The 15440-nt window shown below is 46.9% G+C and overlaps 3 protein-coding genes across 3 annotated transcripts in view; 1 reads left to right on the forward strand and 2 right to left on the reverse strand.

The window, feature by feature from the left end:
- LOC147749096 (retinol dehydrogenase 7-like) overlaps window positions 1–15440 on the reverse strand; it is a 605822-nt gene that overhangs the window by 572648 nt on the left and 17734 nt on the right. The gene's annotated exons all lie outside the window — the stretch shown is intronic.
- LOC147749097 (retinol dehydrogenase 7-like) overlaps window positions 1–15440 on the reverse strand; it is a 164734-nt gene that overhangs the window by 131477 nt on the left and 17817 nt on the right. The window lies entirely within an intron of this gene.
- On the forward strand, window positions 6295–12116 carry LOC147749099 (uncharacterized). The gene is made up of 3 exons (XM_086929453.1): window positions 6295–6463; window positions 9384–9509; window positions 11707–12116. Exons 1-3 carry the CDS (start codon window positions 6295–6297, stop codon window positions 12114–12116), a joined length of 705 nt encoding a protein of 234 aa, XP_086785579.1.

The raw sequence follows: 15440 nt of genomic DNA on the forward strand, positions 1-15440 counted from the left end.
AGTAGGGACCCCGGGAAACCAACTGAAATCCGCTAGAAGGGGGTTGTGATCCGAGATGGTCCTGGCCAAATATTCAGAACGCACAGTCGCGGACACCAATTCTGCCGACCCCAGAAACCCGTCTAGTCGCACATGCAATTCGTGCAGGCCAGAAAAGAATGAATAATCCCTAGAGTCGGGGTGTTGCGCACGCCAAATATCCGTCAGCCCCCAATGCGTCTGCCATTCTTTCCTGCCTTTAGCCACTCGCCGGACCGGGGAGTCTGGGAGGGGTGGGTGTGAGCGGTCAGCGTCGACATCCACCACTGAGTTAAAATCACCGCCTAGCAGGAGGGTTCCTGACAGGAAATGGGCCAATGAGCCCGACAACCCGGAGAGGAAGGCGAGCTGGTCCACATTAGGTGCATAAACGCAACAAATATTCAGTGCCCTACCCCCCAATGTACCAGAGATAGCCACGTAGCGACTCTCCGGATCCACCACCGATTTGGAAACCTGCAGGGGAACCCCAGCTCTTATCCATATCAGCACCCCCCTCGCGTAAGCTGAGTAAGTAGTGTAGTAAACCTGCCCTCTCCATCTACGCTGTAGAGCTGCCCCTTCCGCTTTAGTGAGATGTGTCTCCTGGAGCAACGCTATTTGCACCCCTCTACGCACCAGATAAGCGTGAATTTTGTGGCGTCTGGACATAGTGTGAAGTCCCCGCACATTCCAAGTGACGCATTTCACATTAGTGATCTCAGCCATTGTCCCATACTGTCTCTCCCAGGTTCTCCCAGCAATACTCAAGCAGAAAACAGTCAGTATTCAAGTCAACACTAATGGCGGCCAACCCCCCCAATAGCAACCAAACTTCCCCTGGAAACAAACCCCTTCCCACCCACCCCAGAATAGGACCCAAATAGCACCATCTAGTTCCCATCCAAACCGTGACCCTGGAAAACCCCTGTTCCCCGACTAATCCTGTGGTCGCCACCGCAGGTAGGCCTTAAGGGCTGAGTGCGGGCCGGGTGCCAGCAATGGGCCTTCGAGTCTCAGGCTACCGAGGCTAGACCGAGCCCCAAATTAAAAGTATCAGGCAGAGCAGGGCCCTCCAACCCCACCAGTGGTGCATGATCCAGCAGCATGTCTCGCAACCCCCACAACTCCCATGGTAAACCCCCACCCAAATGGAATAAGCTCACTCGAGTTCATCCCTGCCCATCCAGCATGCCCTCAGCCGAGTCCGGAGTAACCACTGGCAAGGGAACACTATAAGTCTCCGATTCCTCCGTGTCCGAGCGAGCCCCCTCTCCGCCCGGTTCCGGTTCTTCCACGATGGGGCCGCTCTGGGAACCGGATAGGTTGGAGACCATTTCCAACACTCCTCGCCGCTCAGCCATAGTCTCTACCGTCGAAGGTTTGCCGCAGCGGCTCCGAAGTCTCTTGGATCGCCGTTGTTGTCCGGTTTCAGAAGTCGATTGGAAGGAAGATCCGAAACCATCTTTGCCAGCCCTATATAGTTCGAGCCAAGTACAGACGTCCTCCGGGGTATCAAAGAACTGGGTCTTATCGTCAAGGATGATGCGGAGCCTCGCAGGAAAGAGGAGAGAGTATTGTATACCCTCGCTCCGAAGTTCACGTTTGATAGCTAGGAAGGAGGTCCGCTTCCGTTGGGTCTCATAAGTATAGTCCAGAAAAAAAAACACTTGGCTGTTCCCCACTTGATATGGGCCATTATGCCTGGCAGCATTGAGGAGCAGATCCCTGTCTCGAAAATGCAATAAACGCGCCACCACCGGGCGTGGGGAGCGGCCTTGTTGCGGTGGTCTCTGTGTGCACGTTCCAGCGTATAGAAGGAGGACAGGCCCTCCGGCGCCACCACAGTTCGGAGCCAAGCCTCTAGATAGGCCACCATGTCACCATCCTCGACTTTTTCCGGTAGGCCCACTATGCGAATGTTGTTCCTTCTGTTACGCCCTTCAGCATCCTCCGCCCGTCTCTCTAAGTCACCGATTCGGGACAGGGCATCTTTCATTGTAGCGGCTAGAGTTTTCTGCGCCGGCTCCAGGACCTTCAGCGAGCTCTCCAACTCTTTGACTCTGTCCGAGAGCTTACCATGGTCCGCCCTGAGGAGGCCCAGACTCATTGCAACCTGGGCGATGTCTTGTTGTAGGGCAGATCGCGTATTTGCGATCGCCTCTAGGACCCGGTCAAATTGCTGCTGTAGATGAGGGCCTCCAGGAGACTCCGGGTCACCTCGATCATCCTTGTCCGGTGCCTCCGTGTCCGAGGCGGCCGGGACGGTTCCTTTAGGTCCCCTTGGTTTTCCCATGGCGGATGTGCCCTGCGGGAGAAAGCTCGGCAGGCTATCCACTAATTATGGGCGTTGGCTGTTGTTCTCTTGGTGTGCGGTCGTAATGGAGAGGGCCTTCGATCGTCCTCGCCAAGTCCTGCCACCACTCCGATCTCTCGGGATGAACCACCGTCGAGACTTCGGAGGCCACCGAGGGGGGAGCGGGGGTGATCAGCGCCGGTCGGCGGAGGCCCGTCGGGCCGAGGGAGACCTCGAGTTGTAGCCACCAATGCTGCTGGAATTCCTTCAGGGCCAAGTCGCAGTGCCGCCCATAAAGTTCCTTGGGACCCAGCGAAAACAGGATCTCGGCGGGATACAGCCGATCGTTTCGGGTGGTTCTGTCTTTCCGACCAGGGTCTCCGGCCGCCTGAGACCAGCCCAGGCATGCCTGCGGCGTCTGGACAATTCCAGTCCGCCAGCCGGACGGTCGCCTTCCGGAAAGATGAGACGTGGAGAAAGCTCAAGCAGATCTGGTAGACCGTCCCGGGCCGAGGGTCTCAACAAGGCTATCGAGAGGATCCGGGCGCCATCTTGGGCTCCGCTCCGCTTCCTCCGCAACTTCGCTTTTTAACCAGAATGATCAATTTTCGGGTACCCTCAGGTGTCTCATCAGGTCGGCCTCAGCTTGATCTTCGATTTGCGGGGGTCAGGGCGCCCCAACATCCTCGGAATTCAGGATAAATGCGGGCTCAGTCCCAGGGCCGAGCTCTCAGGCGACCGTCGCCATCGGCGTCCAAGCCACGCCCCTTCCTGAAATCAGCTCTTAAGCAAGAATGATGAAATGTTCAAGCCATCCTCCCCCAACATGTCGTGGCTCTTTTGAAAGGCGATTTAGTTAATCTTTCTGACAATGGTGACACAATTCTGCCCAGGCCTCACCATCTGGAGGCCTGTTCAATATTCTGGGAAGCCCCCTTTGTCTGTTGCAAAGCACCCGCCCTCCCCCACTCTGAATACCCTCAGTATGTGTGGTGCTGGTAGAGGCACTCAGTTAGTGTGCACGTGTGTGCCTCAGTGTAAGTTTGTGTGATCCTGAACGGGTCTGTTGTTTGTACATCTCTACAGGTACGTGTGTGGTTTGCATGAACTGCGAAACATACAACGTGTACAGAATATACAAAAAAGGTCCGAAGATAGCGGAGCCCACCAAAAATGAAAATGTTTTGGTCTCGAAAGTTTATTGTTGTAGAAAGAAATGTTCTGTGGACAATGGAGGACACTCTGGAACTTAAAGCGACACCGAGCGAAGGGGGTCCATAGGGCAAACATACATCGGTGACCATAGAACAGCACCAAAAGCTAAGTCCCTGCTCAGTGGGGCATCGCCCTAAAGTTAACTGTTGTGCAGCACCTGCTTTAGAGATGGCTCCCGGTATGGCGCTGTGTGCGTGAGTGTGTGTTGCTCTGTGTGTGTTGGGCTCTGTGTGTGTTGGGCTCTGTGTGTGTTGGGCTCTGTATGTGTTTGGCTCTGTGTGTGTTGGGCTCTGTGTGTGTTGGGCTATGTGTGTGTTGGGCTCTGTGTGTGTTAGGCTCTGTCTGTGTGTTTGGCTCTGTCTGTGTGTTTGGCTCTGTCTGTCTGTGTGTTTGGCTCTGTCTGTCTGTGTGTGGTGCTGAGCACCGGCGGTGCAGACTTCTGAGAGCGGCGCTTGGAAGGGAAACTGATAGGTTACAGGATCTGTCTGTCCTGGCAAGTGCTGACCACCACGGAGAAGTGAAGGCGCTCTCCCTTTCAAACTAAAGAAGTGCCTGTTGATCGCGTACACTTGGAGTCCAGTTGTATGCATGCCAGGACAGTTACATTTTAAGGCATGTTTACAGAAAGAGCAGCATCTTGGTCTATAAAACCACATATGGAAAATATTTTGTTATGGTACAGAGCCAGAACTGTTGCATTTCAAGTAAATAACTTGATAAAACAAAGAAGCTAGGATTGATCAGCTTTCCCATTTTACTTGGAAGGTTAATACTTTGGGTTTAATTCTTTGAGGACCTACATCAGTACAATTTTAAATTAATGTATAATAGAGAGATTAAGCTATTGGCATTGTAAATGACAATGCCATTTATTTATCTGTTTTCAAAACCAGCACATAAATTAAAGAAATTGGAATTTACAATGCCAATAGCTCTAACTTTTGCAAAGGCGAGACCGTTGCATTGTAAATATCAACTACTCACTACTACTCACTCTACTACTAAAGTACTTACTCAACAACTCTCTAATACTCCCTACTCATTTTAGTACACAAATAGTACACAAATAAATACTCTACAGTACTCACTATAACACTGTTTTACACACTCTACTACACACCCTTTACTACGCTCTCTAATACTCACAAATACTCACTCAAATAGTCACTCTATAATACTCACTATCAAATATTATCAATACTCACTCGAATACTTACTATACGACTCCATAACACTCTCTACTCACTGTAATACTCAATATCAACTACTCGCTACTGCTCACTGTACTAAATAGCATCTAATGTATAGTACTTACTGTAATACTGTACTACACACTCTGCTACACTCTGCTACACTCTCTACTACTCAACATTACTCACTCATAATTAGTCACTATACTACTCACTCTTTACTACCAAAAATAAAAATACACTTTGTATATGTAAAGGTGTGGCTGTGCATGTAAATGTGTGTGGCTCTAGGACTCTTTACTAGACACTCTCTCACTATATAATACTCACTCTTTCACTTTTTACTACTCGCTCTCTAATACTCTCTTTACTAACAGCTATCCTACTCACTATCAACTACTCACTCAACTACTCTACTACTTACTCTGTGTGTGGGTGCTAATGCAGTAGGTCTCGCATATGCAAGCGATTAAGCTATTGGCAATGTACCAATGCCATTTATTTATGATTTAAAAAAAAAAATCATGAGCAATGCCAATATCTCTACCTTTAATGCTGCAGCAACCATTGCATTGTAAATGCTTATTTTCTACTTTTGGTTACTTTTAAAGCTACTTTTTTTGTAACTCTTTTCTTTTCTTTACTTTTTCTTTATTTTTTTTTCCAGCTGTCCAGGACCATGGCAAAGGGAGCCGGGAAGAGCAAGGAGAAGGGTCCTGCACCCCGTACCCAGCTCCCATGTGGGCGCTTAAGGGGAAGCAGTAATAGCCCGGAAGATTTTCAGCACGGTGGAGGTGGCCGCACTGATGTTCTTCGTTCAGCGCCACCTCCCCAAAACCATTGCGGCAGGCGGCAGGCTCGGTGCCGGTTACGGGCTCCGGGAGCATCAAAGGCTATGGGGGAAGGTGTGCCGGGCCATATATCGTGAGTCTGGGGTCCGGCGCACCTACAGCCAGGCGACACAAGGGTGGTCCGACGTCCTGGACCGGGAACACGACCTGCTCGACCTGCTAGGCGTTGAGATCCCTGGGCTTGGTGAGCAGTAGTAGCTATTTAATCACTACTCTGTTTTCTCCTGCTCTATGTTATCATATTGCAAATGTTTGTTTTTTCCGAAGAGCAAGAATGCTGCCAATTACATTGCAGGTAAATTATGTTTCAAAAGCTTCTGTGATTGCAGGTGCTGGCCTGCTCACTGGCGGTGCTACTATGCTTACTTGTTTTCAATTTTGTGTTCATTTGGCCTGGGTGATGATTATGTATCAGTGTACTTTACAGAACTGCGTAATGCTAGACATTAGAGACTCAAGTCCAGTACTTCCTTTCTACTCCTGCCACTAAGAAGACATAGTGGTGGTGAACATGACAGACTGTGTCTGTCACTTCGCGTGCCGCGGAGTGCTGCCTGCCAGTCCTAGTCGAACCTTTTTGTAGTTGGTTTAGTGAGTAACATAACTTTCCAAGTAGACGGTCTGCGAATCCAGCAATATCCTAGTAGACCACATCAGATATGTCAATAAATTTAGTGCAATTGTTGTCTATTTCCCCGAAATAATTTGTTATTGTTTTTTTGAAATGTTTGATGTGGTTGACAACAATCATACTGTTTGTGTCTGTCTTTCATGTTGTACGTCAGCTTCCCCCAGGGGCAAGGGGACACACGAGGAGGTAGCGGCGCCAACGGAGCAGGGACAACAGCAGAAGGGCCAGGATCGGTCCGGCGAGGGCTCCTCTGCTGGCCCCAGTAAATTTTCCTGTTAATATTAATAATTATACTTCCCTATCTTTTACAGCACCTGTATTTTTTCCAAACGTTCCTCATTCTATTTTTTCCTAAATCGTCTTTGATCTCCTTGTAGACTGTTTCTAAATTCTTATCCTGCCTCTAGTATGACTCCCGGTGGTACTACTAGATTATGATTAGGGCTCCCGGTTTTCCGTTTAAACTGATTTTTACATATAAATACAGACGGAAAACACGTTTTCCTTTATCTGTATTTATATAAAAAAAATGGGAAAATACTATAATACATCAATAAAATTACACCCCCAACCATCTGGTGTCTCCCCCTCCTTAGAGGGTTAAGAGGTGTCGGCCCGGGCTGAGATAACCGGGCACACACACAGCCGAGTACTTCACAGGTCTTTGACTGACCGTTTCCTTGTTAATGAGGCTTTGTTGTGCTTTGACCCCTTAGCCCCTGCCTCCTCACTCTGCTGATTGCACCAGCACCTGTCTTTTCCTCGCAGACTGGGGTTTAGTTCTGAAAACTAAAGACAAACATCAAACTTAAAGAAAAAACACCATCCGAAATCGTGTCAACGAGAGTATAAAAAAAGTGTGTAAACCTTTATATTTAGAATCTTTTGAAAACATTACATATTATTCGCCAACTTTTTTCCCTTGCCGACAACGTTGTTGGTGCCACACATCACGAGATGCACTCCAGGTGGGATGGGATTTTATCCAGCAGGTCGTGCACACAACTATTGCTGTCCATAAAGCGCTACATAAATACCATTATAATACAGTATCTATGTCCCTTTTGAAAGAGCTTTCGGTGAAATGAAAACCAGCAGCTCTGGCAAGTGCTATATAGAGACGGGTACTGTAAGGATCGGACCAAGCCCCCCCTCTACTGGTTGGCCAAATCCCCACAATGGCACTCGGGGAGGCGGGTCTCAGGGGCTGCCTGTGTGCTGGAGGTGAAGCCTTGAATAAACAAACGCTCAGTAGTCCAACCAGGAATGTGGGGGATTAAGAGAAGTTTTCAAGATAAGATTTTTAAAAAAAGAGAAACAAATTAAGAGCTTTATTGTGCGTGGGCTGAGAAAGGAGACAAGAGACAGTCGGTTTAAGCACCACAATGAAATGGATCCAAAAAAAGAAAAAACACTTTTTGTTGCAAATGTCTTTGCAAAATGCAGCCTCAGGAGGAGAGAAAAAAGTTTTAATATACAAACAATAAATACATAACTAAATAAAGCAAGACAGAGTAGTCACAAGGTGGGCAGATTGGTTTTATTTACACTGAAACACATTCGTGCCACCTTACAGATTTTGTGAGTGAAGCGCTACTTTTCCTTTCATGTTGTTAGCTTTTCAAGCAAAAACACTCATTGATTTCTGAATAATGAGTGTAAAAGTTTAAGTTGTATTCCCTAAGAGTGTTTGCTATTTTCCGGTATGTTGTTACTTTTTTTCAGGCAACATATTACTGTAGTCTAGTGCATAATTTGAATTGAGTTGCTTCCAGGTCGTTTTAGCGGGGCATAATTGGGTTGCAACTGAAGGCCGTGTGAGTTTCTCTCAGTGGAGCAGTATGGTGTTCAGTGGGGGAGAGGATGTGGCACTCTGCCGATGACAGAAACTGCAAGGCTCTGAGACAAATGGCTTGTGATAGCACTTTTATGCATATTTGGGACATTCTGCAAGTTGCAACGTTTTCAGATGAATGTACAGTGTTGACCAATAACAACTGAACACATTTATTTTTGCTTGTGGCAAAAATAAATGTGGATGAATACAGAAAAAATGCCCAAAAAATAAATATGGATAAATACAGACGGAAATGGCAAAAAAATAAATACCATAGAACCGTGAGCCCTAATTATGATTAGTCTGTCTGTGTAGCTAACTAAGCTTGCACGGTTGGCAAAAGGTGTTAAACAAAACTCTTATTCTATCTAGCAATAGCTCTATGCACAGAGTGCAGTCCTCTGGGTTGTCCTTAATGTCTATTAAAGTCTTCTAAATGTTTATGCTTTGACAATTCCCAACAATAAAATGTCAATGGCCACCAAGAATAAGATACTAGTTTAATTTTTGATTGGATAGGAGGACAATCCATACTACTACTGTTGCAGGGACTATTCTGCACAAACAGAACTATGGACAAGAAATAGGGCATTGGTTATAAATTATAATAGGTGCAGGTAGACTTTCCACGTACCTCAGTCATAACAGAAGTTGAACCCCCAATCTCCTTACTGACTTGCTAGTGTGTCAGAGTCCTTATTTAGCTCCCGAATGCAGCGATGATTGATCCCCAATGATTATACAACCCAGGACATAAGACTACGGAGTCAAAATCCCGACCTCTCTGAGCCACAGACTCATGCTTGCAAATTGCAAACCCTTTTGCTCACTCACTCATGACCAAAACCCACAGAGTCTATGTAAGTTTTAAAGCTTTATTAAAAGTAAAAACATTTATTAAAATCAACTTCATCATATATGATAAATGGTGAAGGATTCAAAACTCAAAAGTGGCTGATTTCACACATTAATTGTGTAAGAGCCCTCACCTAGTTGGATCTCCAAGTCTTCTTTGTGGGGATGAATCGTTGCTGTCTCCGTCCAAGTGATGATGATCTGATCTTGCTCTTGTTCTTAGAAGGGAAGCTTCTGTCTGTTATGAGAAAAATGGTGCGTGTTAAAAAGCAAGCATTCATCAGTTGTGCCAAAAGGTGTAGCAAGACATGCTACGGCTAAGCATAAATAAAAAAAAACCTTCCCTGAAGAAAGGGAAATTTGTAGTTTAGAGCCTAGAGAGTCACAAATTATTAAATTTGTTTATGTAGTACTAGTAAAAAATGTTCATTCCTAAACAAAATAGGGAGTGGTGTATATGGCATCTAAGAATATCAAAGGTATTTTCTAGGCGGAACATCGGCACAGCGATCCACCATTGCCGGAGCCAGCGTGGAGGTCGGCACTCCCGGGGCGGAGGCGGTGCAACAGCCATCGGGAACTGCTGTTGGGGATGCCACGGTAGTGGCGGGCAGTGGTAAGCTAATATATTCCTTACTTATTGAGATTTCAGACTGCAGAGTGTGCTCCCTGCACGGGTGTATATGTTGTACAGTACAAGTACACTTTACTGTTAAAAAGACTTACAAATTTAGAAGTACGTTTTTGTCAACCAGATAGAAGACATTCACCCTTGACTTCGCATGAGCAATAGCATTAGCGGCGGGAGTTGACGAGTAACCAATGGCCTCCTCTAAATTTGACTTCAACTCAGCTATGAAAGTTTTATCGAGAAGCCAAGTCAGATCAGAGATGAACTTGATGGATGGGATGAACGAAAAGGGAAAGAAGGGTGTAGAAAGGACGAGCGAGTTAAAAGTAATGACTGGCAAAGAATGATACATGTTTTTGAATGCTGCCCGAGGTGGCTGGGAATATGATGCATGGCTGGTTGAAGGCTGAAGCAAGGATGGGTGGAAGGAGAAAGGGAAGAGGACTGCTTGGGTGGGTGAAACAGAAACTGTATGTGTGCGCAATATATCCTTTGGTTCAAATTCAAATGCAAGTCAAGCACGGATGCATGGCTGGCGGTTTCCAAAATAAAATAAAAAGGTCATTTTTCCGTGAGAAAAACTAAGGTTTGTCCAGTTGAGACGTTAAGAAGAATGGTTGACATTTACTGTGAATGGATGGATGTCTGGATCATGGTGTTATCTTACTCATAGATAGCATAGGTGTATGTAGACAGAGTAGATGGTCACTGGATGAAGTAAGTGTTACTTTGAAGAGCATGTAAAACCGCACCCACACGTCCGTTCCAGTGTAGTAAAGGTGAGGAAAAGAGGTTGTAATTTTTCAGAATACTACCATTAGTTTACAAGCACAGCATATATCCTGCCATTCCGGGGGCCACTCACTACCTCTGTTAATAATTTTATTACAACTCTGTCATTCATGTGTGGCCTATCAGTGTTCACTCAATAAAAAACAAAGCATCCCATATGTAAGCAAATATCCTGTGAAGGGATAGATAATGATATTATTCATCTTCTTCATTTTCCTTTTCTTGCAGTCATTGGCACTGCAGGGTGAAAGTTAAATTAATGAAGCAGTCAATCGATCAATCAATCAATCAGGGAATTTGTAAAGCGCACTACTTACCCGCTAGGGTCTCAAGGCGCTTGGGGGGAGGGGGGCAGCTGCAGCTATTGGTCGAAGAGCCAGGCCTTGAGCAGTCTTCTGAAGGCTGAGAGGTCTGTGGTCTGTCGTAGGTGGAGGGGGGGCATTCCAGGACTTGGTGGTGTGGTGGGAGAAGGATCTGCCCCCGGAAGTGGTTCTGTGAATGCGCGGGACGGTGGCCAGGGAGAGGTTGGCGGAGCGGAGTTTCCTGTTGGGTACGTGGAAGGCGAGTCTTTTATTGAGATAGGCAGGGCCGGTCTTGTGGAGTGCTTAGTGTGCGTACATCATGAGTTTGAATGTGTCGACGGGGAGCCAGTGCAGGTCTCTCAGGTGCGGGGTGATGTGGTCCCTGCGCAGAACTTCAAGGATCAGGCGTGCTGAGGCGTTCTGTATTCTTTGGAATCTGTTGATGAGCTTGGACGGGGTTCCGGCGTAGAGGGCGTTTCTGTAGTCAAGTCGGCTGCTGACAAGAGCATGGGTGACTTTTTTCCGTGTGTCCGTCGGGATCCGTCTGTAGATCTTGCGGAGCATGCGGAGGGTGTGGAAGCAGGAGGAGGAGACTGTGTTGACTTGGTTGGTCATGCAGAGCTTGGAGCAGTAGCCCTTGTAACAGAGTATGGCCAGTGCCACCGATAATAGAAAAGTAAGAGCTTCACCACCTGCATGTACTAGAGTGGTACAGTAACGCAAGTCTGTGTCATCATGGCTTGCGTCTGTTTTTCTCGGGTGCAAGCTGACTGCGCTGGCATTATGCCTGCTTCCAGAAGTTTATGTACCAATTTCGTTAAACAAGAGAGAAGAAGAAGAAGAAGACTTGTGTACAGTCTGAGTCTAATGTAGTGAGTCCATATAGTGCTAGTAGAATTGATTCCTGAAACTCCCACTAATGTTAGAGCAGAGGCCGACGAAGTGGGAGGTTAGATAGATACAGGCCACAAATGTTATGTACTGTGCTTGCAAGTTGCTAGTGCTACTGTGACACAACTTTCTGCTCAATTATTTTGTGTTAATCTTAAAGAGCATTGGTTACAGTATGTTTTTCTTTCTTCATATAGATGCTCCTTCCAAACCAACATTGAAGGAGCTGGCTAGACGGGCCCGGCAAAGGAAGCTGGAGGCGATTATCACCGAATATCGGCGGCTGGTGGCCCAGGAGGAGGAGGACACGCAGTCTCTGTCCACAACATCCACCACGACAGCTGAATACTCCTCCGCGCACCCTGGGTCAGCCAGTCAGCGCAAGCCTCCAACGGTACGGAGCCATGGTACCGCAGCCACCTGCCACCGCCAAGCAGCCAAACAATCAGCTGCACCCCACAGCAGGTGCAAGGCTCGTCTGCACCGCTTGGCCCTCAGGGTGTCCCACCTTGAGCTGGAGGTAGAAAGACTCAAAACCCTGCTCAAGGACCGCCGCAGGGAGGAGCGTCGGGACCACCTGGCCAAAGGACACCACCGGCGGCAGTAGAGGAGGAGAGACTATCCCTTGCCCCTTTTTTAAAGACTTTGGGGGGGGGGGGGAATTTGGCTTTGGGGTTTTGGAACTTTTCTTCTGGACATTTCATGGACATTGGTTGGATTTAGGGAGGGCGGTGGGTCGAGTCTTGTGGGTTAGTTTATTTTGGTTAGTGTCTAAATAATTATTTACTTTCAACTTAAACATAGCATATGTGTTTTTACTGTTTTGCGGGGGAGGTTAACTGTACGTTTGTTTTCATAAAACTTAACTGGCTGCTTGATTCAAATTGTTGAAGTAATCGCCCAAATGTTTACAAAAGTAAGTGCCACTCACAGAGTTAGTGAATTCAATTGTCCTACTACTTTACTAGTACTACCGTCAGTCTCTCCTCTCTCCTCCTACTCCATTATTCTTTCTCCCCCCCAAACGCTTATCTTACCAGTGATTAGTGTTTGAGAATAGGGCTAGGCACAGGGCTGGCTGCATGGCAAATTGCGATTAAGGTTGGCAATCCTGGGCGGATGAAATTGCATCGTTGTGGTGGTAGTAGCAGTGGTACACAGTGGCAGTTGCAGCATATGAAAAAAAAGAAAATGAAACCTTGAGTGGCCTGAGCGTAGCATTAGAACAGTATGATAGATATCACAGTACACAAGAACAGTGCCATAATTTATCCTAACAAATGCTAAAGTATTCAAACTACTAGTTGGGTGGAGTTTGGCTTCGGCTACTACAGGAAATAGTCCTGAAGGTGAAGGACATAGCAGCGTAATCCTTCGCCACGTGTAGGAGGAGGATGTTCTTGATGATCAATCCAGTTGATGGCGCACATGAAAATCACCATATTTGATTTGCAAATAGTCATGGGTGTGTGTCAAGCTGAGTAAGAATATATCCTCGGATTCCTTCACCAGCCTTGACATTGATTTTCTGTTGCTTTGACCTTATCCTCCCAGCAAGTGTGTGGAATTATTGTTGTCATTTAGTCACACCTCAATGAAAACCACACAGCCTGGGAGAAGAGGGTTAGGGTTTGAAAATTGGATGGAAATGGAGTTTTTCGGGTAAGTTTTGTGGAGAGCAGAAAAAAACCACAGCATGGATAAACAACAAATGAAGATAAACAAATCTTTGGATACGAAGATATCCATTAACCCTGGGCATAGCACTTCGCTATGCCCATGGAGTGGACGTAGTGTTGCCTACTTCGCCATTTGCGAAGTAAGCGTAGCAGGCAACACTATGCCCACCCCGGGGGCGTAGCGAAGTTGCCCGCCAGTTGCCCGCCACCCGCCTCCCTCCCGCCCTTCCTAAATACTCTAATTGCATTTAAGAAAATTATTAAAAACCACTTACCTTGTCCGCCGCGTCCCCGGGGCTCCCTCTCGTCATCGCGCGATTTGCGCCGCCGTCTTTGATAATAATGCGCATGCGCGGCCATCCGCGCATGCGCATTACTCACGAGAAATGCGCGGGTGGGCACGCATGCGCGGGTGGCCACGCATGCGCGGGTGGCCGCGCATGCGCGGGTGGCCGCGCATGCGCATTACTATTCAAGACGGCGGCGCGAATCGCGCGATGACGAGAGGGAGCCCCGGGGACGCGGCGGACAAAGTAAGTGGTTTTTAATCATTTTCTAAAATGTAATTTAAGTATTTAGGGAGGGCGGGAGGGAGGCGGGTGGCGCGTAGTGGGGCTACGCGAAGTGCGTAGGTGGACGTAGTGTCTCGCCCACTTCGCGTAGCTTCGCGAAGCCCCACTACGCCCACTACGCCCACCCTTAATATCCATAAATCTTTTAAGGGACATAAAGGAAGTGCATGCACTACTGCAGGCATGAAGTTAATTGCTAAATGGATGGTTAGGTTACTTAAACTAAGTAGTACTTTCTACAACTTACTAACTATGAAGAAACAATGTGACAGTACAGGGCTGCAGTAATTACGCAATTTCCCTTGCCTATCTACCCTCAGAGAGAATAAACAACACTTAGTACATGAAATTAATTTTAAAAATAGCAAACAAAAAACACATATACGATGAATTTGAAGCAGAGAGCAAACAAATGCACAGAGTCACACTCATAGAAGTTCACAACAATAACATTATTTAAAAGATAAGGAGAAGTGTAGAGGATACTGTAACTGTATGTTGTAGTTCTCCTGTTGAATTTTGGAAGTTGCGTGCATCCAGCCATTCCTCTTATTCGCGGTACTCCTCCATTCCATCTGACGCTCCGTCGATCAATCTTGGTGAACAGACACACTGTCCACTGCCTGCCTGGCGGATGCGGAATTGCGGATCGCTAATAGTAAGCCTGAGTTAATCATTTTTCCAATCGCACAGGGTAAAAGCCGGCCTGTAATTGTTGATGGAAAAACAGGAAGTGTTATTAACACCACGGCGAAAAAAATATAAGGTACGCTGTGTAGTGCAAAAATAACACTTTCAGTTTCAGAGGCGACAGTATTAGATGCGAGCATCATTTTGAAAGTGCGTACTCTGAGTCTCCTTTTCAAGGATAGTAATTAGTAAGTATGGGTGAATTGTGCTGATCTGCGGTCCGCGAACTTGCGAGAAATCGTAAAAGAAACGCTAATTCGCAGATTTTCCTGCAAACTCGCAGATTTTTTTGTGATTTGCATAACTATTACTGGAGTACTTTCTACTGGCTAATTCAGTAAGTGCTACCTCGTTGGGTAAATGTATAGTGCTTTTCCTACACTACAGCTGCGTAAAGTGCCATAAGAGTTGTCTCCAGTGGCATCTGCAATAACAAATTACCGGCAATGTTAGCCTATGGGCCGAAATGCACCTTAGAAACAGGGTCTTTCCCCTCAAACTACGACCAAACTGCTGTTTGGAATCAAAATTAGACTTTCCCAGCAGTGCATCCCAGACCCCTCAACCCACCCCCAAAAATCTAGAACCCCCCCAAACAGCCCCCCAAAAACATGCAATACTGCTAAAAAACAAAAACTTGTCCACCATGGATTTTCTTCAAACCACTTGCAATCAAAATGAGACCGTCCCATCAGTGCTCCCAGACCCCTCAAATCACCCCCAAAAATCTAGAACCCCCCCAAACAGCCCCCCAAAAACATGCAATACTGCTAGGCCTAAGTTTAAATCGTGCCAAAACGCTCTCTGCAACTAGGCCCAAACCCCCCTTTTCCACCATAGATTTTCTTCAAACCACTTGCACTCTAAATTAGACCTTCCCAGCAGTGCTCCCAGACCCCTCAACCCACCCCCAAAAATCTAGAACACTCCACAGTACCCTCCCAAAAACATGCAATACTGCTACCTGGCATGAGCCCTAACTTAAAATTG

The sequence above is a fragment of the Lissotriton vulgaris genome, chromosome 1_1 (assembly GCF_964263255.1).
Source record: "Lissotriton vulgaris chromosome 1_1, aLisVul1.2, whole genome shotgun sequence".
Classification (NCBI taxonomy): domain Eukaryota; kingdom Metazoa; phylum Chordata; class Amphibia; order Caudata; family Salamandridae; genus Lissotriton; species Lissotriton vulgaris.

Coding starts and splice junctions, on each gene's coding strand:
- LOC147749099 (XM_086929453.1), top strand. CDS start 6,295: ATGTTTGATGTGGTTGACAACAATCATACTGTTTGTGTCTGTCTTTCA. Junction 6,464..9,383: donor GGGCTCCTCTGCTGGCCCCA/GTAAATTTTCCT, acceptor GGTATTTTCTAG/GCGGAACATCGGCACAGCGA. Junction 9,510..11,706: donor CACGGTAGTGGCGGGCAGTG/GTAAGCTAATAT, acceptor TTCTTCATATAG/ATGCTCCTTCCAAACCAACA.